Raw genomic sequence first — 24,953 nt, 5'->3', positions numbered from 1 at the left:
GAGCCTCCCGAGTTTGCACCCCCTGACCCAGTCCGACCCCTTCTGAGGCCCAGAGAGGGCAGTGACTTGTTCAAGGCCACACAGCGAGGGAAAAGCAGTATGGAGACTGAGGATCCAGTCTCCTGACACGCCACTGAGGGCTCTGCCCCCTGGAGTGCCCAGCCCTGGAGCTGGCAGCAAGTGAGGGGGTGCTTCAGCCCGGCCACAATCACCGACCCATGCAGCCTCTGAGTGGACACTGCAGAGGGGAGGTGGCTCGGGGCTGTGGCATGCACTTGATGGGGGGTGCGGTCTGAGGGAGGAGGGGCACCGTGCACCCCGCCTGCGGAGGTCAGTCCGATCATGATCTCACATCCGGGAGCCGAGGAGCTGAGGAGGGCGTCCAGAGGAGGCGACACCTTGAGTTATGAATCAACAGGACTGGGGGGCATTGGGAGTGGGCAGGGTCCCTGGGGGTGCAGGGGAAAGTCAGGGTGAGGGAGGGGTCCAGGCTTGCAGGAGGAGGGGTCAGTGGATGCAGTGAGCTGGCTGCAGGGTGGGGGTTGGTGACCAGGGATGAGGCTGCTGTGTTGGGAATGGCGGGTGGAGACCTGACATCTACCCTGCGGTCAGTGGGAACCGTTGCAGGGGTTTGAAGTGTGGGATCAGATTTTCTTTCTAGAAGGCACTGTGGCGACATAGTTGATGGCACCAGAGCCAGGAGGTGGTCACGGGAAGGAAGGGGGGTGGGGGCTGAGTGGGTAGCCATGAAGCAGGAGAGGAGGGAGGGGTGGGAGGGAGGCTGGGGGGGAACGTGGGGAGCTAGAATAGTGGATGGTCAGGGAACCAGAAGGCCCGGCCGCTCCAAGACTCGTGTGGAGGCTCCTTCAGGTTGTGGCCCAGCTGATGGGGAGCACGAGGTTTAGGGGTGCCACCAGCCACCCACTGGGGATGTGCCTGGTCTTGAGGTTCTAGGACAGCCATCCAGAGGCAGGGAAAGTGTCAGGGTGGAGCTCAGCAGGGAGGGTGCCTAGGGACCCTAGGTGGGGAGCCATGGGCAGGAGGATGGTGGGGAGGCGCCATGGACGCGACCTCAGGAGAAGGCAGAGCTCAGCAAGGCCGCTGCATGGATGAGGAACAGAGGAGGGGCTGGGGTGTTGCCTGGCCACCACCACTGCCACTGCCACTTCGGGAGCTGGCAGGATCCATGGATAGGAGCTGGATCTGCGCTTGGGTGACTGGGTTTTTTTGTGGGTCCCCGTATGAGAAAGGGTCCAGGTGGGCTCAGCTCCTGAGAATGGGGTCACAGGATGCCTGGTGACCTATGGCCTCAGGGTCACCATTCTGGTGAGGACATCGGCTGCCCCAGCCGGATTTAGCCTGGAGGACAGTGGGCAGTGGTGGTGGGCACATGCATGTACCCAAGGGGCTTAATGAGTGTGCCCTTGAATGCCAGAGCAGCAGACATGTGATTCTGGGAGCATGATTCTGGGACAGTGTGTGCCTGAGACTTCTCGGGTGGGGCTGTGGCCACTGGACACTCCATGGGACAGGGACTCGAGTCCATCTTGGCATTGCCGTGTGGCCGATGCCTAGCACAGCACTGGCCCATGGTGTCCAGCACATGTTTGCTGAACGAATGTGACCTGGTCAAGGGCGTGGGGCGCCATAGCCAGCCTGCCTGGGTTGGAACCACAATCACTGCTTATTTCACCTCGCCCTGCCACGGCATCCTCGCCTGGAAGTCAGAGATTAAAAATAGTTATTTGGCTCCTAGAATTGTTGTGAAGGTGAAATAAGAAAATCCATCTAAAGTTGTCATCGTTAAGACGTGTGTGTGAGTGTGCTTGCACGTGTGCAGCACAACCCGTGTGGGTGTCCATGTGTCTCCCACGTGCCAAGAGCCAGTGTCCCTCTTGTCTCTGGGCTCCATCCCGGGCCTGCAACAGCCATGCCCTATGCGCGCCAATCCCAGCCATGTCGGGGAACAGTGCTGCCACTCGTGGCCCCAGCTCTGGCTGGGCTCACATTAAACCAGTGAGATATGAAATGTCACCATATCCGGGACAGGGTCTTTAATTAAATTAATTGCCAGCAACATTGTAAAAATGCTGATTGGGTCATAAATGGCGCATCGGCGATGCTGTTCATCATCCCCTCAGACTTTCAGGGGCCACACCTGGGCTGAGGCCACCAGGGAGCTCTGCAGCCACCAGGGCCGCTGAGGCGGGCAGGCCACCAGGAGGGAATGGGAGCATGGGGCAGGGGTCACCTTGTTTTAAGGGTGCATGTGTGGAATGGTTGCATCATTCTTAGCCGGTCTGTTTTCCTGGTGAAGGACACGGATGGAAATGGGAGGGTGCCTCAAGGGCTGGCAGGGGGCAGGAGTGTGTCCTCCAGCCTGCTGGCCAGTCAGAGTTACTCTTGATCTGTGGGCAACCCGAGAATCTGGCCCAGCCCAGCGCTGATGGCTGTGTGACCTTGAGCAAGTCTTTCCCCTCTCTGAGCCCCAGTTTCTCCATTAGGAAGACAGGTGACCCCCCCTCCCCACCTGCCTGCCTCCCTGGTCCTCCCGGCTCCTCCTGGCCCCCTCTGGCAGCCTCCCACCCCCAGGGACGGTGCAGGACAATATTGTGTCTCTTTCAGCCCAAGCTGCTCAGAGCCTGCAGGCCAGCCTCCCGCTGGGCTGGTGCCCGCCCGCCCACCACCTCCACCCTGTGAAAGGTGGAGGGGGCTGCCATGCACACACACACGCACACACGCACGCACCACAGAACCAGACGCACACCCACAGCAACACACGCTACAGCAGCAGAAGGTTCTGAAGCGGGAGGAAGGCGTCCTTGCCCAGTTCTCTCTGGGCTGTGCGACCACGTAATTACCCTGGATTCCATTCTATTTAATTGCAGCTTATTAAATTCTAACCAGCCAATTATCAGCCACAATTACAGCTTAATTCGGGGACACAATAGCTATTTTATCGTTTGTTAATCAAATGCTTATTTAGGCCTCAGCTTTATTAACTATTTCTCTGGCCCGAAGCGACGCCCTGCGGCAGGAAGGGGCCGAGGAGGGGGTCCTGGGGGCCTGTCCCCCATCATTGCCCTCTCCCTGGGCATCCGGCAGTTTCTAAGTCCCCTCTGCTGGCGAGTTTGGAGGCCCTTAGCCATGGCAGGGGTGCGACACCCGGTGTGGGTGCGGCCGTGCAGGTGGAGGACCTGAGTTTGTTTGTCCACGTGCTCTGCACATATTATCAGACGCCTACTGCGGGCCAGGCCTGTGCCGGGCTCTGGGACCACAGCAGTGACCAGGACAAGTGTGGCCCCACCGTCATGACACATTTCAGGGGAAGGGGACGGACAATAACAAGCAAGCAAGTGCACCACCAAGATGACTTCAGGTAGTGGGGAGTGCTGTGAGGCATGGGTGCGGGGAGGGGGTTGCTTCAGACGCGGCAGTCAGGGAGGGCCTCTCGGAGGAGGTAACGTTGGTGCTGAGACTGGAGGGATTAGAGGCGGCTGCTGTGGAAGAGCAGGGGGCAGTGTGATGCAAGCAGTGGATGAGCAAGTGCAGAGGCCCTGTGGTCAGGGAAGCTCAGAGGGTTTTAGAAACAAAGGATCGGCGTGTGAGCGAAGTGGAGTGAGCAGAGGGTGGCATGCCGGGCGGGGCCGGACCCGGGTCCTGGAGACGCCCAGCCCCCTGCCTGTGTGGAGAGACCACCCTGCCCTCCGTGGCTGTGCAACCTGAGTTCCCGTTCCTCGTTCCTCGTCTGTGAGGTGAGGGGCGGGTGGGAGGCGCCTGAGCGCAGCTGCCAGGTGACAAGCCTGGTCTGCGGCAGCTGGTGGGCCATGTGGCCCGGCCGCACACTCTGCTCGGTGTGACCGTGCTCTGAGCTGCTGAGGGGGCGCCATCCCCCTCCTGGCCTGCCTTGTTCTTTGCTGTTCAGCCTGTTGGCATGTCCTCGTGGCACCTGTGTCTGTCCCTGTGACCCGGCCTGTGGAGCCCACCGGGGAAGAAGGTGACTTTCTTCTGGTCTTGGGGAGGTGACTGCTGCTTCTGTGACACTCACGCACGTGTTACCATGGAAACTGCAGTGCCGCGCATGCGTGTGTGTGTGTGCGTGTGTGTGTCTGTGCACAGGTCAGGGACCAGCCCTCCCTTCTTAGGGACACCGTGAGGGGCTGTCACCCCCACCCCGTCACCTCCACCTCCTGCGCATTCGTAGATGGGAGAGACTGCAGCCATCACCTCCCACTGAACATGCAGTGGGGCCAAAGAGCCTGGCCTCAGACCCACCCCTGCACTCCAGGAAGTCCTTGCTACTGGGAGTGACCGCCAAGGAGACAGGGGTTGAGGGGTAGACCAAGGGGCCAGAAGAGAAAGGAGGGAGGCGTGGGTGGGCGCCTCAAGCTCCCGGTAAGGTGGCATTCCTGACCCCCTCTGATGGTGCAGGGTCAGCGTGACGTGCCCCAAATGAGGAACCAAGGCTCAGGACACAGGTGTCCTGCACAGGGGTCTGGGGTGGGCAGTGGGTCCCGGAAGCAGCTGGGGGGCAGCACAGAGGTTTTTTACATGTCGGATTTGGGAGAATTCTGGGGCATTCACCCCAGCTTGTTCTGTCCCCATGGCAGCCATTGTCACCTCCAGGCAGGTCCACACCACTGAGTTGCCACTTTGAACCTCAGGGTTCTTTGTGTGGCCCCCAGATCTGTCGTCTCTGGGCCTCCCGCCAGCGTTCCCCCACGCCCCCCGCGCCCACAGTTGTCTGTCTCTGGCGGCAAGTGCAGATTTCACCCCTGCTGGTCAGAGCCTCCTGGTGAAGCTCCCTCCTCATAAAACTGCCCTCATGTAAGAAAGAGTCACTCATAGGCCATCTTAGGCGAGGGGTGCAGATGGGCAGGAGGACGCAATCCCCACTCCCCCGCGTGTCTGCACCCCCTCTGCCCCACCACTGTGGCCCTGGCTCCCAGCCCCGCCTGCCTCCCCACATCTGCCTCTGCCTCCCCAGGGTCCAGCACGGGTGTTTGACGAAGCAATTTCTCTCCCCACTGATTTGATTGATGGATTAACTGGAAAGCGAGCAGAGGGGCTCCCAGCCAGATTGGAGTGTGTTTCCTCCGCTTCCAGCTCTCCTTCCTGGGCTGTGGTCCCATTAGAGGGAACATTCATTCCCTCAGGATTCACTCAACAAACACTTGCTGGGTGCTCACTGTGTCAGACCCCGGCGAGGCTCGGGATGTGCGAGGGGTTGGGGGGGTTGTCACCATGCAGTCCCTGCCCTCAAGGTGCTGACAGTGGGGAGACAGACTCATAAATGGTGACAATATGGCATGTGAGGCGCTGAGACTGTGGGATTCAGTTGGTCTGTGGGAGCTCAGAGGCGATGTGGCCAGCTCTGTCTGGAGGTCAGGGAGTCTTCCCAGGGGAGGGGTGTTTGAGCAGGCCTTGAAGGGCGAGTGGAAGTCACTCAGGCAGATAGCAGATGGGCAGGTGGATCAATGCAATGAAAAGATCCTCACTCCAACTGGCTTCGGCCAGAACAAGGATTCCAGGGGAGCTGTGCCTTCCGGCCCGTGGGATCCCAAGCCGCAGGCGCTGCCAGGACCCAGGAAAAGTCCGTCCCTGTCTTCCCCGGTTGTCCGCCTTCTCCAGGCCCCTGCTTCAGACCCATGAGTGCCTTTCACTTGGCTCCCCATGGCCTACAAGGCCTGCCGGGCTGACCCAGCAGAAAGGAGTTCTCTCTTCCCAGCAGCCCAAATCCCGGAGGCCCATCTGCTCAGATGGGGTGGCCAGCCCACCTGGGAACCAGGCTGCTTCACATGCTCACCTCTGGGGTCAGAGATGGGGTCCACCCACCTGGATGAAGTACCATATGGCCTGGGCCGGGTGAGGGTGAGAATTCTTTGTAGAAAACTAGATGCTGTTAGCCAGAGAGAAAGGGGTGCAGAGCCTGGAACAGAATGTGCTAGAGCCCTTGAGGAATTGCAGATAGTCAGGATGCTGCCCACGGGGCGCATGTGGAGGGAGGCCCTAGCGGCCAGGCCAGTGGCAGCTCAGGCCCTGGGCCAGCTGGGCCCGCACGCCCAGGAAGGTGTGTGCACTGTCCGGTGGCACTCTCCTCTCCCGGTCTGGGCCTGAGGAGCGGGACACCAGGCCCCAAGGGGACCTACCAGATGCACATCTCCAGGGGTGAGCTGGCATGAGGCTCCCCAGGACCGGCTGGGAGCACAGTGTGTGAGGGGTGCACAGGGGTGCAGAGCTCGGTGAGCAGGGGGGCAAAGGTCAGGCTGGAGGGAGACAGAGGCTCCAGGCCACCAGCCCCTCCTGCCCTGCATTTCAAATCCAGAACATCTCTCAAGGGGGCAGACAAAGCAGAGACCTGCTGGCCCACCCCTTGCCATGTCCCTTGACCTCGGCGCTGGTACAGGCTGCGCTCGGGAAGCAGAGGTCACATCTCCCTGCTGCGTGAGGCCCAGTGATGCCCTGCCCCCAGCCCTCCTCTCCCCTCCCGAGACCACGTCCTCGCTCAGTAAATACGAGTTCATTAATAGCTTGATTAATCACACCTCATATTTTCGAGGTGCTTTTAAAAATAAAACATTTGAAAGCACTTTCACACCCACCCTGGGCCTCAGAGTTACATGGGCAGGTCTCATCATCTCAGACTGCAGGTGAGAGAAAGGGGCTCGGCCTCGGAGCAGCAGCATGTCAGGGTGTGGCAGGGGCAGCCTAGAGGGCGGAGCCCTCTCCCTGCCCACGGCTCTGCCTGTGGACCGCCCTGCGCTCTCTGCAGGTCTCCCTGCAGGACGAGAGTGAAGGGGCCACCCTTGGGCAGATCTGAAATTCAAGAGAGAAGAAGGGGCAGTCATTTAGTCACTCAACAAACACTCCATCAGTATCCAAGCCAGACTTGGGCTCCTGCCCCACGCGATTTCATGTTCTAGTGAGGGGAGGCAACGTGCAAACATCCACCCCAGTTCTGAATGTGGCCTATACCCTGGAGGGAGGCCCGAGGGACAGGGTAGGTGCTAGGGCAAGTGATAAAGAGTGTGGATCCAGGAAGGCCTCCCAGAGGAGGTGGCATGTTTGCTGAAACTTGAAGGCTGGATGGGAGTCCCCAGATAGACCTCGTGGGGCGGGTCCACCATGGTCCACTCCACTGAACACCTCCCCTCCCCTGACACTCCTGCCTCCCTCCACCATTCCTCACGCAGGGAGATCTCATCGCTCCCCTGCACACAGGCCCCCAGAGGCTCCCCACTGCCTTCCAATAAAATCCCAGCTCCTTGCTGGACCCTGAAGACCTGCGGGTTGGGCCCCTGCTCCCTCTCTGACTCACCTCCCGTGAGCCCCCCTGCTCCCTCCGCTCCGGCCACACCGGCCTCCTCACCATCCCCACACAAGCCCGGCTGCTTCCTACCTGGCGGCCTCTGCTGTTCACCTTTCCATAAAGCCTCTTGTGGCTGGCCTTGGCACTCAGGGCTCCGCTCAGATGTCACGTGCACAGAGAGACCTGCACAAGCCCCCCTGCCCTTGAGAGCCCCCACGCTCATGCCTTTTACCTGCTTTTTAACTCTCAGCAACGTCTGGGATCCTCTCTTTTATTTTGTTTCTCCAACTCGAGTGGAAGCTTCTGGGAGCAGGGGCTGCCCATCGTGTGCCCCGCAGTGTCCCGGGACAGTTCCTGGCACTCCACGAATGATACGTTTCAGGTCGTGGGAGCACATAGGGGTGAGAGGGGAGGGGAGGGGGAAGGTGGCATCTGTCACAGGCTCAGTTCTGGCCAAGGCCCGTCACCCAGGGGCATCTTAGCCCCCTCTGGTCCTGGCCTCCCTACACACACGGACATACACACACACACGGACACACACACAGACGTGGTCTCCCAAGCCCCTTCTCTCTCGCTGTCCCTGAGGGACGCTGGCGTTGGGACTGCTGGGATGGTTGCTCCCACCTTTCATGGGTGGCCAGAGCAGGGGTGCCAGCAGGGGCCGACTTGGGCAGCCAGTGCCCTCCTGAGATGGGGGTCAGCTGGCCAGCCCCAGGGCTCACGGGAAGTGGGGTTCCCGCTTCAGGGCTGCCCGTCCACACAGGCCTGTGCATCTGCCGTTCCCCGTGACCGAGAGCCTATCAAGGAGCCGCTAGTAAGTGACGGAGGTCTTCTAACCGAATTCCAGGAGTGGTGGGGCCACGTGCTATGCGGGTTGAAGAGCCTTGGCCAGGGAATGGTGGACGGAGCCTCTGGGGACCTGGGGCTTGGAGTTCAGGACGTGACAGGGCCCGTGTAGCCAGTGGGCCCTGCCTGCCTGCCCCCCTGCAGCCCTGGCACGTCTGCCTTGGCAGAGCAGGCCTTCCATGCCCATTGTTCAGCAGCCCCACAGGAAGCAGCAGAAGGCACCTGACTCTGAGGCCCCAGGCACCAGCACAGGCACTAGGCAGCCTTGAGCTGGGCAGAGGGATCAGGGATGGACAGGCTGGCAGTGGGGACCGTGGCCTCAGGCACCCACTTGCTTCTCCTATGATAAGAGCTATGGTGGCAGTGAGGATGGACCCCACACTCAGGGCGCAACGGTATGTGTGGTTTCCTAGGAGAGTGAGTTGGGGGGAACTGTCTTTCCAGAAGAAGCAACAGTGGAGCTTGGCCCTGAGGAGAGGGTAGGAAAGTGCTGGCAGACAGGGAAGAGCGTGGGCAGAGCCCTGGGCATGGGAGGCAGCGCCTAGAGGGATCACTGGGTGTTTCTGCGTAGGAAGGCTGGAGAGTTGACTGGGCCAGAAGGGAAGGCTCAGGGATGCCAGCCAAAAGCACTTGGCCCCATCCTGAAACACCCACGAGAGCCAGGCAGACAGCAGAAATAGAAGAAGCAGGCCCAGGGTTGATGCAATAGGGAGTGGTGGGGACTGCGACAAACTGGAGAGCTGCTGAAAGGATCATAGACCATTTGGCGCTGAGCATGCACTGCTTGGTGTTGTCTTTGATAGATAAGTACAGGATTCATGTCAAAGAGAAAGAACGCTCACTCTAGTGGCCTGTGACATGGAGGGGAAGAGACTCTAGGCTCTTGCTGTGCCTTACTTCAGGCAAGGGGCCTAACTGGGAGCGTGAGGGGTCAGGCAGATCGCGGGTGCTGACTACAGGGTGGAGGTCACATAGTGGGTTCGGAGGCCAGAGGGAGGGGAAGCCAGCTCTGGCTGCCCAGACAGCTTTTGTAGCCCCAAGAGGACATCCAGTGGGGCCTGGCTTTGCCCCCACCCATGACCTTAGAGTGTCCTTGCTAAAAGGCATAGCAGCAGCCTGGACCCCTGGGTCCACCCAATAAACGCCCCTCCCCGGTGTGAGGAGGGGAGGCTGTGCCAGCGTGGCGTGACGGAGGCCCCAGAGAAGTGAGCTATGTCCCTTATTGGTCACAGTACATTTATTTTTCATTAGCAGTTAAATGCAGACATGAGGGATTGTGCCGGGTTCAGCGGGCGGCTGACGCGAGCAGTGCTGGGTGCAGTGATCGATAGGGACACTGAAGGGCCACACGCCCGCTCCTGCCCACACCCCTTCCGGGACCCCTGCCCGCATAGCCCAGTAGGCCGGCACAGGCCGTCGCACCGAGCCTCTGTGAGGTGACGCCCGGCACCTCCCATGCCTTCTGGAGCCTGTGACGCCTGCCCCCCCCGGCCCCTTCAGGCCCTGCTCAGGGGTCAAGCTCGGCCTCCTCTGTGCAGCCCTGGGGTCTGTGGAGATGCTGTGATTTCCCCACTAAGTGTCCAGAGAGGCCACTGGACCTACCAGCTCCCCACTCCAGCCCACACTCAGGAGCCCGCCCTCTGGTTCATTCCCCAGACGTTGGGAGGCCCTAGCCTGACTCAGCTCTGCCATGACTGAGCCCGCTCCAGGGTCAGGGGCTGGCTAGTGGCTGCTGAGGGTCAGTGAAGAACAAATGCAATAACAAGAGTCACCCAGCAGCCCCTGGACACTTTGTGAGTCCTGGGTCAAAGCTGGGTGGTCTAGATAAGGGACTTTCCCCTCGGACTTCAGATACCCCATCTGTAAGATGTAAGAGGGCTCTTGCCCTCTGCCCACAACCCCACCTTCCTCAGCCTACACTGGAGAGCCGCGGAGGGCCCTGACAGAGCCCCGGGAAGTGGTTCAGGACGGGGCAGGGTGGGGCAAGGTGAGCTTGGTTCTCCCGCCTGCAAGTGTGGTTCCCAGGCAGGCTGGCCTGCATTACAGAGCTGCAGAAATGTGCAGCGGGGAAAGAGGCAAGCTGGGAGAGGCCAGGGGGAGGGGTGGGGCGGGAAGAGGGGTGGATGACCTCTACTGCTACAGACACTGCCCTGTGCCCCTCCCACACAAGGGCATGACTCCCCTCCATCCCAAAGGCAAGGGACCTACCGACTCTGTGCCTCAGTTTCCTCATTAGCCCTCGTCCCTGAAGAGATTGCTGTGATGGTTACTGAGCTGAGAGAGATGATCATAAATGCAAAAACACTGGGTGTTGATAGCAGCCAGCATTTCCTGAGCACATTGCATCCTCACAACAGCCCGAGGAACTGGGTACCATCTCCCCATTCTGCAGGGGAGTCACCAGGTGCTCAGCCTCTCTGCGGCACTCCCCACTCACCTGAGCCAGCCCAGGATGCCTTCAGGACCAGGGCAGATCCCCTCTGCGAGACCATGGTCTTGGGGTGGAGGGGGCTGTCTCCCATTTTGGAAAGAGAGGGTCCCTGTGCAAGCAGGGGAGAAGGGGCAGCATGGATGCCCTCTGGGGGGTGGGTTCAGGCCCAAGGAGCCAGGCCTCCTGTTAGAAGCCCTCTGTGGGTCTTGGGTTGCCTAGGGAGGGTAGTGGAGCCAGGAAGCTGACTGGGTGAGGCACCTCCAGAATCCCCCACAGGGTAGACGGGACCTCCACATCACAGATGACGAAATGAGTAACTCGGCTAAGGTCCCCACTAGCAAGGAGCAGATGGGTCTCTGAAGCCCCAAATTTCCCCTCTTTATGCCCAGAGTCTCTTGTTGGTTGTGAGTGTGTGTTGGTGGGGAAGTCACTGCAGCCCTGAGGGACACCAGGCTGTAGGGGCCTGTTTGGTGGGCAGCTGGATGGGGAGGCTGGGGGTGGCCCCCACTCCATCCTCCCACTCCCACCCTCTCAGGGGTCCTGCTGGTCGAGTGGATCGTGAGACTGCTGTGGGGTTTACCTCCGCCAAAGCCGCAGAGCCAATTACCTGTGTAATTAGCAGCAAATGACTGGTGGGATGGTTGTGGTTTTCAGTTAAAATTAGAAGGAAACCCATATTCAGGTCTCCTTGAAGGGTGGGACACGGCCCAGGTCTCTCGGCTCCCACACACTCTTCTGGCTGCCTGCCTGCCCCAGGCTCACCCCGCCCCTACCCCTCCCGGGCCCGTCTCCTACAGCACTGCCCCCGACACTCCCCAGGAACCCCCTCCCCTCTCACTTGGTATTTTCTGAGTGCCTACTATGGAAGCAGCCCTGGAGGCAGCCCAGACACCAGAGGAAATGACCCCTGCCCACCTGCCCTGGTAGGGTCCTCTCCTTCCCTCCAGCTTTCGCCTGGACCTCCCAGGGCTGCCTCACCAGATTCCTGAACTTCTACCAGGATGACAGTGAGCCCTGACTGCTGCCATGTGCTGGGACATCTGCCCTTGTCTCATTTCGTCTCTCCAGTCTTCACAAGTGCGTGGACTGCTTCTTCCCCCATTTTACAGAGGGGGACACTGAGGCTTAGTGGGGGCACTCAGCAGCCCAGATTGCGGGGCTGGAAGTGGCAGAGCCTGGCCTCACACTCCTCCCATCGGCCCCAATAGCTGCCTCTGCATGGCCCGGCCCCAGCCCCTGGGCGGGCAGCTGGCCCTGGGAGGGCCCCACAAATCCAGCAGAGGCCCCGGCTCACCTTCCCCCTCTGCCCCTGCTGCAGGTGCCCAACAGAGTGCCACGGTAGCCAACCCCGTGCCTGGCGCCAACCCAGACCTGCTTCCCCACTTCCTGGTGGAGCCTGAGGACGTGTACATCGTCAAGAACAAGCCGGTGCTGCTGGTGTGCAAGGCCTTGCCCGCCACACAGATCTTCTTCAAGTGCAACGGGGAGTGGGTGCGCCAGGTGGACCACGTGATAGAGCGCAGCACAGACGGGAGCAGCGGTGAGGCCAGGCGGGGTGGCCAGGCAGGGCCACTTGAAGGGGAATCTGGTCTCAGCCTCAGGAAATGGAGGCCCAGAGAGGGGCCTGCAGTTGCCCCTTCCCCAGAAGCAGAGAGCAAGGATGTTCCCAGCTCGGTGCCCAGGAGAGGCAGGACTCCCACACCCAGGACCATGTGTGTACACAGAGGCCTTCCCTGAGTGGCCCCACCCCAACAGACCTCCTGGCTTGTTGGGGGGAGTGAGAAGGAAGCCCCCTACAAATGCCTCAGGGAGTTGCAGAGGGAGGGCAAGTCCCACCACTGTGTCTGAGCCTGGCTGGGCCTAGGGCAGCCCAGTGAGCAGTGCCCGCAAGGAAAGGGGTTTGCAGGGTCCCATGGAGCTGACATTTTGTGATAGTCTAACTTGTGCATCCATTAGTTCATTCATTCACTTGCACATTCCCTGAGCACTGACTCCTGAGCTGGGGGCACAGCCCCACAGAGAGGGGGGCAGCATGGTGACCCCTCAGTGAGTCCTGAGGGCTCCCCTGTGGGGAGTGAGAGAGGAGCAGGACCCAGAGGTGACATGTAAACCAAGGGGGCCAGGGGCCTAAGAACTGGTGAGGAGAAGAGGGAACGGGTGTCCCAGGCAGGGCAGAGCGCAAGCAGAGGCCTGGAGGCAGACACAGGCGGGGTCAGCAAAGAGGGTGTAGGGTACGTGCATGGGGCAGGGGTGCCATCTGGGAATCTCACCTCTCAGGCTCTGGAGTGAGGTCACAGTCCCATGGGATTTCAAGCTTCTGAGTAACATGGCCAGAGCTATGGGTGACACTGGGGGGACCAGTGTGGGGGAGGCTGACGGGGCAGACCCAGAGACTTCAAGGAGAGGGAACCAGTGGGACTTGGCTGAGACATGGGGGGAGGGGTTCCAGGGGCAGCAGGCAGACCCAAGAAGTGTCCCTTTCCTGGGACACCCCATGCCCCGTGCTAGCCCTGGCCTTAGGCAGCAGTGGGCAGTGGGGACGTGGGCAGAGAGCCCTTGTTTGGGTTCCTGCGCTCCCCAAGAGCAGGCCCAGCCTGACAAGCTGACGACAGCCTCTCCTCCTCCTCCTCACTCACTGGACCCCACTTAACTCATTTCCTCTCCCTTTGCCCTGGCGCCTTGTGGAGCCCCTACACAGAGGAGCCTTCAGGTCCTGAGCCGTACTGAGCCTCAGCCAGCCTGAGACACACAGCACACACCCTGTGGGGAGTACAGCCACCTACGTGAGCCAGTGTGAATGGTGGTGCAGCCTAGGACAGGAGGCCGGGCCAGGACAACTGACGCTGATGCCCTGATGCTGAGGGCAAGCAGGGGACCGAGGGCCCAGAGAGGCACGCCCGTGCCACCTGGCAGGAGGGGCTGGGGCAGGAAGGATTCCCAGAGGAGGAGTAATGTCCAAGCACAGGTCTTAAACCCAGCATTTCCCAGGTCAAAGGACCTGAAGGTGCAAATGCAGGCCCGGCTGACAGGGCTCGGGTTTGGGTGGGAGGCAGCGGCCACACTTGCCCTGTGGGGCGTTGGTGTGGGGCAGAGGGAGAGTGGAGGAGGGGCCCTGCCTGGGGAACTGCTGGGAAGCCCCCCAACAGTGCGGATGGCGGATGTGCACGGAGGAGCCCTGGGCTCAGGCAGCGTGGGATTTAGTCCTCAGAACCAGCCCGCCATGTTACAGGTGGACTGGAGGCCTTGGCTCTGACTCGTCCAGGGCCCCTAAGGACTCCAGCCAGGGGTTCTGTTCCACGGAAGTCACACCCCATCGCCCCGACCGGGGTCAGCAGGGGCTAGTCCCCTTCCCCCCAAGGGTCAGAGCCTTGATTAGTGATTCCTGCCCAGGCCTTGAGCCCTGCAGTGCCCTGGCCCACACAGGCCTGCTGCTGCAGCCTCCGTCCTCAGGCCTCAGGGGTTAACTGTGCACGTGCTCTGTGTCAGGCCTGGGTCAGATGCTGGGAATTCAGCCCCAAGGCTCTCGGGGCTGGTGATGCAGCTCTGCCTCCCACCTTCAGAAGAGGGATGGAGAGGGTGGTGCCCTCTGTGGCCCAACAGAGTCCTGGGCCCCATCAGCACCTCCCAGGGCCAGAGCCTCCCCCGGCCCGGCAGAGAATCCCGAAACCTCCCTGGCCATACAGGCAGCTTTAGGGCCCACATTGTCCGAGTGGGAGGGTCAGCCTCCCCTCAGGCAAGTCCCCTCTCTCCCTGGGCCTCAGTTTGCTCATCTGTAAACTGGGGATGGGGAGGGCCCCCTTGCATGTTGGTGGGGGAGCAGTGAGATCTCACACACCCAGTTCCAGGCCTTTTCTCTCTCCCCACCCCACACCTGGGGCCCAGGGCCTCTTTTCGGCATGGTGAGTCCCACTGCTGTGGCAGGTCCCCCAGGGAAAGGACAGATGAGGAAGAGGCAGCCACAGCCAGAGCCTGCCTTCCTGCAGCCTCAAGGCCTGTCCTGGAATCTCTGGGAAGGCCCCAGCCCGTCCCCTGCTGCGCCCAGCCTCCCCGCCAGGCTCTCCACGCACACCCCACTTTATCTCCTGCCGTCACGTCACAAGGTCTGGATTCCGTGTCTGTGCAGCAGTCACAGGCTGAACCACAGTCACCCCCCAGCCCGTGCTCCCCAACAGGCTCCCCTGGCCTTGCTCCCTTCAGGCCAGAGAGCAGAGCTCATGAGGACACATCCCACCCATTAGGGCCTGGGCCCTCTCCTCCCTGAGCACCAGACCTCAGGCCCCTCATAGCCAGCACACCTGAATTTTCCTTGGTCTTGTTGATGTCTCAATCCAAAGCCATTGCATGCTTTGAGCTGAAGAGGTATGCTTTCCTCACTTACCCACAAACAGATGTCACATGGTGGGCAGTGGTACCGTGTGCACACACAGACCAAAGACCTAGACCCAGAAATGTCCTGTGGTCAGGCAAAGATGGCAGGGTCGGAGGGCAGCCCAGATCTGCAGCCCCACCCATTCCTAGGGGGAAGTTGCTGGGTGGACACCCCAGGATAGAGCATCCCTGTCTCCCCGTCACGTGCCCCTACTCCCCATCCAGAAGGCTGGGGGAGGGAACAAAGCCTGAGAACCCTGGGACCCAAACCTGCTGATGCTGTCAAAGCTCAAAATGTGGACACCAAGCCCTAGAGTCCCGTCTGGGGTGTCATTTATTGTGTGTTAAACAAACTGATTGGTTACCACAAGCAGATTGGAGAAAAGATGAGAACCTAAGGCTCAGCTTGGCCTCAGAGCCCCCCACCGCCCGCCAGCCCTCCACCTCCCAGAAACACCTGGCACGCCCACACGGGGGTCCCCCCACAGGCCCACGACCAGCAGGGACCCGCCTCCTTCCTCCCCATCCGTCCCCTAGGCTGGTGTCAGCTCCCCTTCAGCAGGCAGGTGCAGGCACAGCCATGCCCAGAAACTGCTCAGTGACACAGCCCCTCACATCAAGGACCCGGCAGGGCAGGGTCTGGGTCTTCCCTCAGTCCACTGCCGTCCCAGGGCTTGTGGGTCTCGAGGACACTGCCTGGAGCTGCGACATCCGAACAAACTTGGCCCTCATTCATGGCAGCGGGCAGGAGCCAGGGAGGAGGTAGGACACAAGTGGGAGGAGAGGGGAGAGAGAAATAGGAGCACTTAAATTTAGCGCGGTTCTCTGCGAGCTGCGTTGCCTGGCGGGGGGAGGGGGCACGTGAGTTCCCCAACCCCCTCGGGAGATGGAGTGGGCCACCCATAGACCTGTCCACCTGGAAGAGAAAAAGTACCCAGTTCAGAATGTTCTGGAGGTTTCCACTGCTAACTAAAGAGGCCGAGAGGAGGAGAGTCCTGCTTCCACCCCCAGGTGTGTGCATGGCTCCTTCTCATGCCCCAAGACTCGGTGTGCTTGGCAGGTAGCTGGTGCCCAAAGCCCTGCTCCTATGCACAGACCCTGTGAAGGACCCTCGGTTCTCAGCCATGACCCACCCCCCAGCAATCACGCACATCCCAACGTCTTGGAGCATGAGAGAGAAAGGGGGCGGCAGGGAGTGTCCAGTGGAGGGAACTAGCCCAGCAATAATGACCTCAGCCAGAGGTCACACCCCCCCATTTCCTCTGAGAACTCGCCAGGGCCAGGGGCGAGTGATAGAAAAATCTGGGGACCCAGTGTGGCAGCTGGAGAGACTGTAAGGAGGGGTGTGGGCAAGGGTCAGGGAGAGACATGTTAGAGAAATGAAGAGGGAAAACAGCCTCCTGCTGCCTGCTCAGCTGAGCCGCTCCTCCTGCAATGCAGCCCTAATTGAATTTCTCTGTTAACAATAGAAACACAAAGGCAGCCGGCCTCTCTCCCTCTTTCTGATAAGCCAATGACCCGAGGGAAATTGGGGTCAGGAGGAGGAGAAATTGGAAACAGTCTTTTCTCACTCCGGGAGACACTGGTTTTGGTTTTGGCCAAGGCCCAGGGGGCTGGAGGAGGGCTGGCATCCCCCCTACCTGGGTCCTCAGAGGGGCCAGCCCTCCCCGACCCACTCCCTGGCACACAGGACTAGGGCTGAGTCCATCCTTGAGAGGGTCCCCCAGCGCAGCCCAGTTGGGGTAGAGTGGGTCCCCAAAGCCCACCACAGGCCAGCTTCACCCCGGGCCCTGCCCCCTCTCCCTTCCCGCCACTTCTCCCTGTGGGATGGGCACCCCGCCTACCCCAGGGTGGCTGCAGAGCACCCTGAACACACTCTGTGTTCAGATAGCCAGGGGCCTATGTCAAGCCACAGCCTCTCTGAGCTTCTTTCTCCTCCACAGAGTGGGAGCAATCTGTCCAAGGGCATGGATTGAGAAAGATAACAAGCTAGCATGTGGGAAACCCTTGCTAAGCCCCAGGGGTCTATTATCATGCAACATAATCTCTGTAATTACATTGTTAATAGCTGTTATTATATTATCGCATGTCACAATCTACCTGCTAACCCCCAGGGAAGTGAGACAGATCTTTCTTCACCCTTTTTTACCCACAAAGGCCCCAGGGCTGGCCTGTCCACCTGACCCCTTCTGCCTGGAGTTCTTGGAGGCCAGTCTCTGTCATCCTCTGTGCCATTGTTTCTGAAACAACAGGAAGCCCCTTTAGGGACATTTCTGTAAGTGACTCCAGGGAGACAGGCCTTAGGTAACACAGTATAAGCATGGCAGTGCCAAAGACACACTTCTGGCCTTCAGGAAAAGTGAAGGGAGCTTCCTGTGTGTCCCCCGGACTGAGCCCCCAAAACCTGTCCGCTCTTCTGCCCAGCAGAGGGAGTATCTGTGGGTGGTGCAGGGACCTCCATATAGAGACTGGACAGCAAGGCCTGTGCAGGCTCAGCGTGGCCTCCGGGCCCTGGCTACCCACCCCTCCCGCCCCCAGGGCTGCCTGCCATGGAGGTCCGCATCAATGTCTCGAGGCAGCAGGTGGAGAAGGTGTTTGGGCTGGAGGAGTACTGGTGCCAGTGTGTGGCGTGGAGCTCCTCAGGCACCACCAAGAGTCAGAAGGCCTACATCCGCATCGCCTGTGAGTCCGGGGCCCGGCCTCAGGCGAGGCAGCCCTAGGGTGTCACCGGGGGAGGGGATCTGCTTGGAGATCCTCAGGTCCTACCTTGATAGGTGGGGGAAGTGCCTATGCACACAACCCAGGCACCCCCATATCCCCCTGGGCACTTGGCACTTCCTCCTGCCATGTACCATGGCCCCTGTGGGAAGAGGGGACAGAGCCAGCCAGGCTGACCCAGCACGAGGCAGCCAGGCTGGAGGACACTCTTGTTCTTCTCCCAGATTTGCGTAAGAACTTTGAGCAGGAGCCACTGGCCAAGGAGGTGTCCCTGGAGCAGGGCATTGTGCTGCCCTGCCGCCCGCCGGAGGGCATCCCCCCAGCCGAGGTGAGAGGGGCTCCAATGCCACAGGTGGGCAGGGCTCCCAAGTCTTGGGTCCCGCCTGCCCAGCCCTCCAGGCTGACCCCCCTCCCCGAGGGGCCACTCTAGCTCCAGGCAAGGCCAGCGTGGGCAGGCAGTGCAGTGATGTGGCTCCCTCCCCCAGGTGGAGTGGCTCCGGAACGAGGACCTGGTGGACCCTTCCCTGGACCCCAATGTGTACATCACGCGAGAGCACAGCCTGGTGGTGCGACAGGCCCGCCTGGCCGACACGGCCAACTACACCTGCGTAGCCAAGAACATCGTGGCACGTCGCCGCAGCGCCTCCGCTGCTGTCATCGTCTACGGTGGGCCCCAGCTCTGGCAGGGCAGAGGGGCTCCCGGGCACAGGAGAGGCACCAGACATGTTGTGGGGCAGCCACATGGCGGGCTCCTGGAGAGTCAGGGCGGGGTGGACCAGACCACGGCCTGACTGGGAAGGACAGGGAGAGGGGCTTGCTGTGGCTGTTGGGGAGGTGAGAGGTGTGTCTAGGCTGAGGTGTGGGGCAGGTTGGTGGTCATCTGTGGCGGGACCATCCCTTGGCTTACTTGTGGGCAGGGGCCATTGTGCAGAGGGAGATGAGGGGACAGGGTGGGAGTCTAGAAAAGGCGACAGACCACAGCTCGTGCTCCCGTGTCCCTGGTGTGGGAAGTAGAATGTCCAGGAGCAGGCAGGGGGAGGAGGTGTGGGAGTTGCCCCAATGAAAGGTTGGGGTCTGGGCCGGAGGATCATGGGACCTGCAGCTAGGGCTGGCTGTCCTGAGCGCCCGCGATGCCTGCTGGGAGAAGGGACTATGGAGCAGGTGCAGCCAGGCCCTGAGGACAGCAAGGACAAGCATGGCCTCCCCTCCAGGGCCTCTCACCCGGCATAGCCGCAGCCCGCCCCTTTCCAGCTCACAGCCCCTGTGTCCTCCTGCTTCGGCCCCTGAGCCAGCGTGTCTGAGGAAGCCCCCGCTCCCTGACCCTAGTCCTTCTCTGTCCGGCCAGTGAACGGTGGGTGGTCGACGTGGACGGAGTGGTCCGTCTGCAGCGCCAGCTGTGGGCGCGGCTGGCAGAAACGGAGCCGGAGCTGCACCAACCCGGCACCTCTCAACGGGGGCGCCTTCTGTGAGGGGCAGAATGTCCAGAAAACAGCCTGCGCCACCCTGTGCCCAGGTACCCGTGGCCGCTGCCTCCCGCATCGCTCCTCACCACACCATCTCTGTGCCCTGGCTCCATCGTGCCCACCAGCCTGCCCCCATGGCTCCATCCCACCTGCCTGCACGCAGGGCCAGGCTCAGTGTGAGGCCGGGATGGGATTCATTGTGATTGCAGGCAGGGCTCGGTCTGTGTCCAGGCTCAGCCTCAGCAAAGGGGCTGAGTCACAGCGTCTGAGGTACATTCAGGACAGGTATAGTCAGGGCAAGTACAGTTAGTATGTGGCAGAGGTAGGGCCCAGCCTTGGGCTGCAGAAGCACCTGTGCCTGGGATCAGAGGGTCATCGTCTACCCAAGCGCCCTCACTGCCCCAGGGCCAGGGTGGCCCCGTTGGTGTGGGTAGAGCCAAGCAGACCCGGCGTCATCGTGCCTCCCGTCATTAGCATGCATCATCCAGGCCAGCTGGACACAGCGGGTGTGCAGACTGGTGGGCCTGGGCCTGGCCTTGGCATGGCACCCAGGTCCGGATGCCCAGTAGAGCCACACCAGCAGACTTCCTGGGCTGGGTCCCCGGGCTGACCACGCCCTCTCCTGTCTGTCCATATCTATCTTATGTCTAGTGGATGGCAGCTGGAGCCCATGGAGCAAGTGGTCAGCCTGTGGACTTGACTGCACCCACTGGCGGAGCCGCGAGTGCTCTGATCCAGCGCCCCGCAACGGAGGTGAGGAGTGCCGAGGCACTGATCTGGACACCCGAAACTGTACCAGCGACCTCTGCGTGCACAGTGAGTCCTCCGCACCCCAGGAGTCCTCTTCAGTTGGCCGGGATTGGACCTGCCCAGCCCTGGGGATGTGGTGGCTAAGGGAGTGGGTCCCCTGCCACAGGCTGCACCCCCTCTCCAAAGTTCAGGACCCTTAGGGACTCCCCCATCCCTAACACACCCAAGCATATGCCCACGCACGACCCAGGACCTCACACGCCACCCAAGACATGCACACGTTTGAAGCTTCTCTGTGCCCACCTGGCCCTGGGATCATCTCCCAGACCCCTCTCCCCTTTCTCTTGCAGCTTCCCCTCTGCCCCGTGCCCCAAGTGCACATGCAAGTCCTGTGGGAACACAGGGCTTGTGCAGCTTGTTAATTACAAGGCCATAACTAACAATTAAAGATCTCTGTTGGATTTTTTTTCTCTAGAACACACCCTCCCCCATTCTTTCAATTAAAAACCTAATTATCTGTGTCAGTTCGTTTCTGATGGACATTTCTTCCATTATGCAAAGCCCTTCTAAAATCAATACAGCTTCCTCCAGGCGGTCAGTCACCCCTCCCCGGCCCTGCCTCAGGCCTGGGGGAGGCAGACAAGGAGAAGAGTACTGACACCCCTGCTTCTGGCCCCGGGAGGGGCTCGGAAGCAGATTGGCAGACCCCATAGGAAGCAGATCCTCTGCTTTGGGGGTCTCACCCCAAGCCCCAGCTGACCTGGGCCCCAGAAGAGTGAGTTCACCCAGCAGCCCAGCACCAGGCCACCCGGGGAAGTGTCTCTTCCCCTCCTCCGTTCTCTGGCAGCAGCAACCTCAGCCTGAATCGAGCCATGAGGGATGCGATTTGCTCAGTGATATGGCAAGGCGGTAGCAGCTGCAGGGCTAGGATGCACGCCTGCCGACTCCGTGCTCCCTGCCGCCAGTACCTGCTGCCCTGCTAGTGCTGATGCCCAAGGAGCGGAGGCCTCATCCTTCTGGGGTATAGACCGCTGACCGCTCCTTCCCGGCCTCCTGCACGCTGCCCCTGCCAAGGCCGCACTCTCTCCCGCAGCTGCTTCCGGCCCCGAGGACGTGGCCCTCTACGTGGGCCTCATTGCCGTGGCTGTGTGCCTCCTCCTGCTGCTGCTTGTCCTCATCCTCGTTTATTGCCGCAAGAAGGAGGGGCTGGACTCAGACGTGGCCGACTCCTCCATCCTCACCTCAGGCTTCCAGCCCGTCAGCATCAAGCCCAGCAAAGCAGGTGGAGTGCTCCCTGCCCCTAGCATTCCTGCGAGGCCTGAACGCCGAGGGCTGCCCAGACGGGGCTGCCCCCATGCCACTCCCTGAGTCTCTTTATCCTTGCAGACAATCCCCATCTGCTCACCATCCAGCCAGACCTCAGCACCACCACCACCAGCTACCAGGGCAGTCTGTGTCCCCGGCAGGACGGGCCCAGCCCCAAGTTCCAGCTCACCAACGGGCACTTGCTCAGCCCACTGGGTGGTGGCCGCCACACGCTGCACCACAGCTCACCCACCTCTGAGGCTGAAGACTTCGTTTCCCGCCTCTCCACCCAGAACTTCTTCCGCTCCCTGCCTCGTGGCACCAGCAACATGGCCTACGGGACCTTCAACTTCCTCGGAGGCCGGCTGATGATCCCTAATACAGGTGGGAAGGACCCCAGATGCCCCAGGGAGCTCTAAAGAGCCAGACTGGCCTCTATGTCCCTCCTGGAGGAGGATGGGGCAGCCCCGATGGCCTCCTGTGCCACCCAGCCTCAGCCTGAGTGCTGACCAGGCTAGAAAGGAAAGGGAAGAGAGGTTGGGAGAGGATCCAGTCGTGGCTTGCTGTGGTGCTGGCGCCAAGGCCATGGTCGGAACTGTCTCCCTCCTGTTGCCTAAGGGCACAGGACTACTATCCATCCATTAAAAAGCCGGCCAGCCTGTGTACACTGGGCCCCGTGATGGCCCTGGGCCCAGAGGGAGGGCAGGTGCTGGTCCCGAGGAGCTGGCCGGAGAGACAGCACAGGACAAATGTCTGGACAGGGGGCCTCTCCACCCACCACCTCACAGACATGCCTCTGACAGGGTCCCCCAGGTCACCTTGATAGAGAATCCATGGGCCCTTTTCATGGTCATGTTTTGAGAAAGGACCGCAGCCTCTAGTGTGGCTGGCCATGCCCACCCTGAAATTCTCTATTCCCTCTGCTTAGATGACCTCACGTGACCCTGATCTTTTTTTTTATTGCAGTAACATTGGTTTATAACATAATATAAATTTTGGGTATACATCATTACATTTTGGTTTCTGTGCAGACTACATCTTGTTCACCACCCAAACCCCTGGTCTTCTTGCCCCTCTCCAGCTGCGCTCGCTGCCTGCTCCCTAAATGTAGGTGTTCCTCAGAGCTCCCTCCTGGTGCCCTGTCCCCAAACCATCTCGCCCACTCCGCGGCATTAATCACCATGTCTGTGCAGATCACTCCCACGCCTCCGGCCCCAGCCGCAGTTCTCCTGGGCGGCAGAATCGTACACCCAGCTGCCTCCTGGGCAGCTCCATCTGGATGTCTCTCAGCACCTCGGATTCATCGTGCCCAAAACGGCACTGTCTCCCACCCTCCCCCAGAACCTCCTGCTTCTGGCTTTCCTCACCTCAGGGACAGCACAGTTGAGTTGCTCAAGCCAGAAACTGGGGGTCACCTTGACCTCCTTCTCTTCTTCACTTGCCCGCTCACCTCCATGCCAGCTTTGGTCACACACCAAGCCCCACTGTTCTTCTTCCTCAACTGCTCCTGCTCCCTCCTGCCTCTCGTCTTCCCTGCTACCTGTCCTGGCCCAAGCCACCACACTTACCTCTCATCTGGTACACAGCTCCAGGCATTCACCAAATGAAGCCAGACTTGATCATGTCCCTCCTCTGCTCAAAGCCTTCCTGAGGCTCCTGCTTCCCGCCGCAAAGCCCACGTGACAAGGCCACAATGACCCACTCCCTGCTGGCCGGCTGCAGCGGCCTCTTCCCTCCCATGCATGCTTCTCCTGCACAAAGCAGCCGTGATGGGCTCACAGCCTCCCAAACACAGCCTGCTGCCCTTCACGCGCACGGGCTTCTCTCCACCACCCCCATCCACTGCCTCATGTGCTACTTCCCCTTCGGGTCTTGGCCTGGCAGCTCTCCCGCTGTGCCTCATGCCCTCCTCCATGAGTGGGATGATGATGTTCCCCTCACAAGGCTGTGAGGATGATGAGGTGAGATGGTCCATGGCAAGCTCATAGAACAGGACAGGCACACGATGGGTGCCCAGTGACTATCGGCCCTTCATTCCCCTAGTGGGATGGGTAGGCTGCCGCTCCTCCTCGCTCTCCCTCAGCAGACACTTTCTGATGCTGCTTCTGCAAGATGCTGGAACACAGATGAATCAGCTAGAGAGGAGGACATGTGTGCGATGGCTCCCAGACCAGAGAGATCTATTGAAGCAGGCAAAGTTGTTAAAGGCAAAGTTGTAGGGGGCCCCTGCCCAGCACGGAGCAAAGTCACCCAGAGGTGGAGTGCCCACCAGAGATGGCCGTGCCTGGAGAGGGAAGGAGCTTGAGCAGGTGGGAGGGCGGGGCACCCAGGCAGAGGCATGCTCAGGGCAGTGATTCCAGGACAGCCAGCCAGGAAAGCAGCACAGGCTGGGCTGGAGAGGCTGCTGGGAAGACCGTTGGGGCCAGAGGCAAAGGGCTTTAAATGCCAGGCCAGGGAGCTTGGCTTTATCAGAGGCAGGGACGGTTTTAAGCAGGGAGTGCCTGGTCCCACACAGTGCCTTTTGGGTTAATGGGGGAGGTAGGTACAGCATACCTGGCTCCTTTGGTTCCAGAGTTCTCTGTGCCCAGGCTAACTAGGCATGCGTTTGCCACCTGAGTTCTCTCAGCTGTTCTTGGGGTCACCATGACTCAGCTTCATGCCGCTGTGGGTGGTTGGACAGCCTGGCAGTCCCTATGGCACCTCTGTCCCCAGGCCAGGCTAACAGCAATCAGTCCTCAAACGGAGGCTTGTGGAGGGGCTGGCAGAGTGGGCTGTGGGGTGTCTCCGCACGCCTGGTAAGCCCGGCCCTCCCCCCGCTTTGTCGCAGGGATCAGCCTCCTCATCCCCCCAGACGCCATACCCCGAGGAAAGATCTACGAGGTCTACCTCACGCTGCACAAGCCGGAGGACGTGAGGTGTGAGCGTGGGCCCTGCTGCTGGGCTGGGCGGGGCCTGCCCCTGCCTTCATCACTGTGACACCCCTGCCCACCCACTGTCCTCGTCCTGCTGGCCTGCGGGAGAGCAGGGGAAGAGCTGCCCCTAAGCTCCACCCAGCTCTGCCCTGCCCCTGCCCAGCTGCCAGGACGGCCCACTGATGCCTTTCCCTCCCCACCTGTGTTTCCCCACTTGAGGTTGCCCCTAGCTGGCTGTCAGACCCTGCTGAGTCCCATCGTTAGCTGCGGGCCCCCCGGAGTCCTGCTCACTCGTCCTGTCATCCTCACCATGGACCACTGTGGGGAGCCCAGCCCCGAGAGCTGGAGCCTGCGCCTCAAAAAGCAGTCCTGCGAGGGCAGCTGGGAGGTGAGCAAGATCAGCCCCAAGCGCCCCCCCACCCCCGCCCCTGCCCCCAAAGTGGGGCTCCAGGTGGAGCCCGGGCTTCCCTCCTGGCTCTGGAGCCACGCCCCCTCCCCAGTCTCTGGCCACTCCTCAGAGCTACCCTTGGCCTGGAGCTGACCCATCGGGCCCTGCCCGCAGGACGTGCTGCACCTGGGCGAAGAGGCTCCCTCCCACCTCTACTACTGCCAGCTGGAGGCCAGCGCCTGCTACATCTTCACTGAGCAGCTGGGCCGCTTCGCCCTGGTGGGAGAGGCCCTCAGTGTGGCGGCGTCCAAGCGCCTCAAGCTGCTTCTGTTCGCCCCTGTGGCCTGTACCTCCCTCGAGTACAACATCCGAGTCTACTGCCTGCACGACACCCATGACGCACTCAAGGTACCGCCTGCCCCACTGGGTCGGGTCAGTTGTGGGGGGTGGGGAGCCAGTGGGG

The 24,953-nt window shown here is 60.9% G+C and overlaps 1 protein-coding gene across 4 annotated transcripts in view; it reads left to right on the top strand.

Moving 5' to 3' along the window:
* Positions 1-24,953, top strand: part of UNC5A (unc-5 netrin receptor A) — a 61,250-nt gene that overhangs the window by 33,705 nt on the left and 2,592 nt on the right. The window contains exons 1-12 of one of the 4 annotated variants that reach the window (XM_070233839.1): positions 11,559-11,663; positions 11,905-12,126; positions 17,493-17,636; positions 17,897-18,000; positions 18,158-18,338; positions 19,018-19,185; positions 19,787-19,951; positions 20,979-21,167; positions 21,272-21,574; positions 24,018-24,105; positions 24,322-24,490; positions 24,665-24,898. In XM_070233839.1, coding sequence (XP_070089940.1) covers positions 11,588-11,663; positions 11,905-12,126; positions 17,493-17,636; positions 17,897-18,000; positions 18,158-18,338; positions 19,018-19,185; positions 19,787-19,951; positions 20,979-21,167; positions 21,272-21,574; positions 24,018-24,105; positions 24,322-24,490; positions 24,665-24,898 — 2,043 coding nt within the window. In that variant the 5' untranslated portion in view covers positions 11,559-11,587. Of the gene's footprint in view, positions 1-11,558; positions 11,664-11,904; positions 12,127-17,492; positions 17,637-17,896; positions 18,001-18,157; positions 18,339-19,017; positions 19,186-19,786; positions 19,952-20,978; positions 21,168-21,271; positions 21,575-24,017; positions 24,106-24,321; positions 24,491-24,664; positions 24,899-24,953 lie in introns of those variants that run through there. The other 3 variants (XM_023617164.2, XM_070233840.1, XM_023617165.2) reach the window with 3 other exon arrangements.

The sequence above is a fragment of the Equus caballus genome, chromosome 14 (assembly GCF_041296265.1).
Source record: "Equus caballus isolate H_3958 breed thoroughbred chromosome 14, TB-T2T, whole genome shotgun sequence".
In the NCBI taxonomy this organism is placed as follows: domain Eukaryota; kingdom Metazoa; phylum Chordata; class Mammalia; order Perissodactyla; family Equidae; genus Equus; species Equus caballus.
Note: the sequence above shows the minus strand (reverse complement) of the source record. Positions and strands in the feature narration are given on the sequence as shown.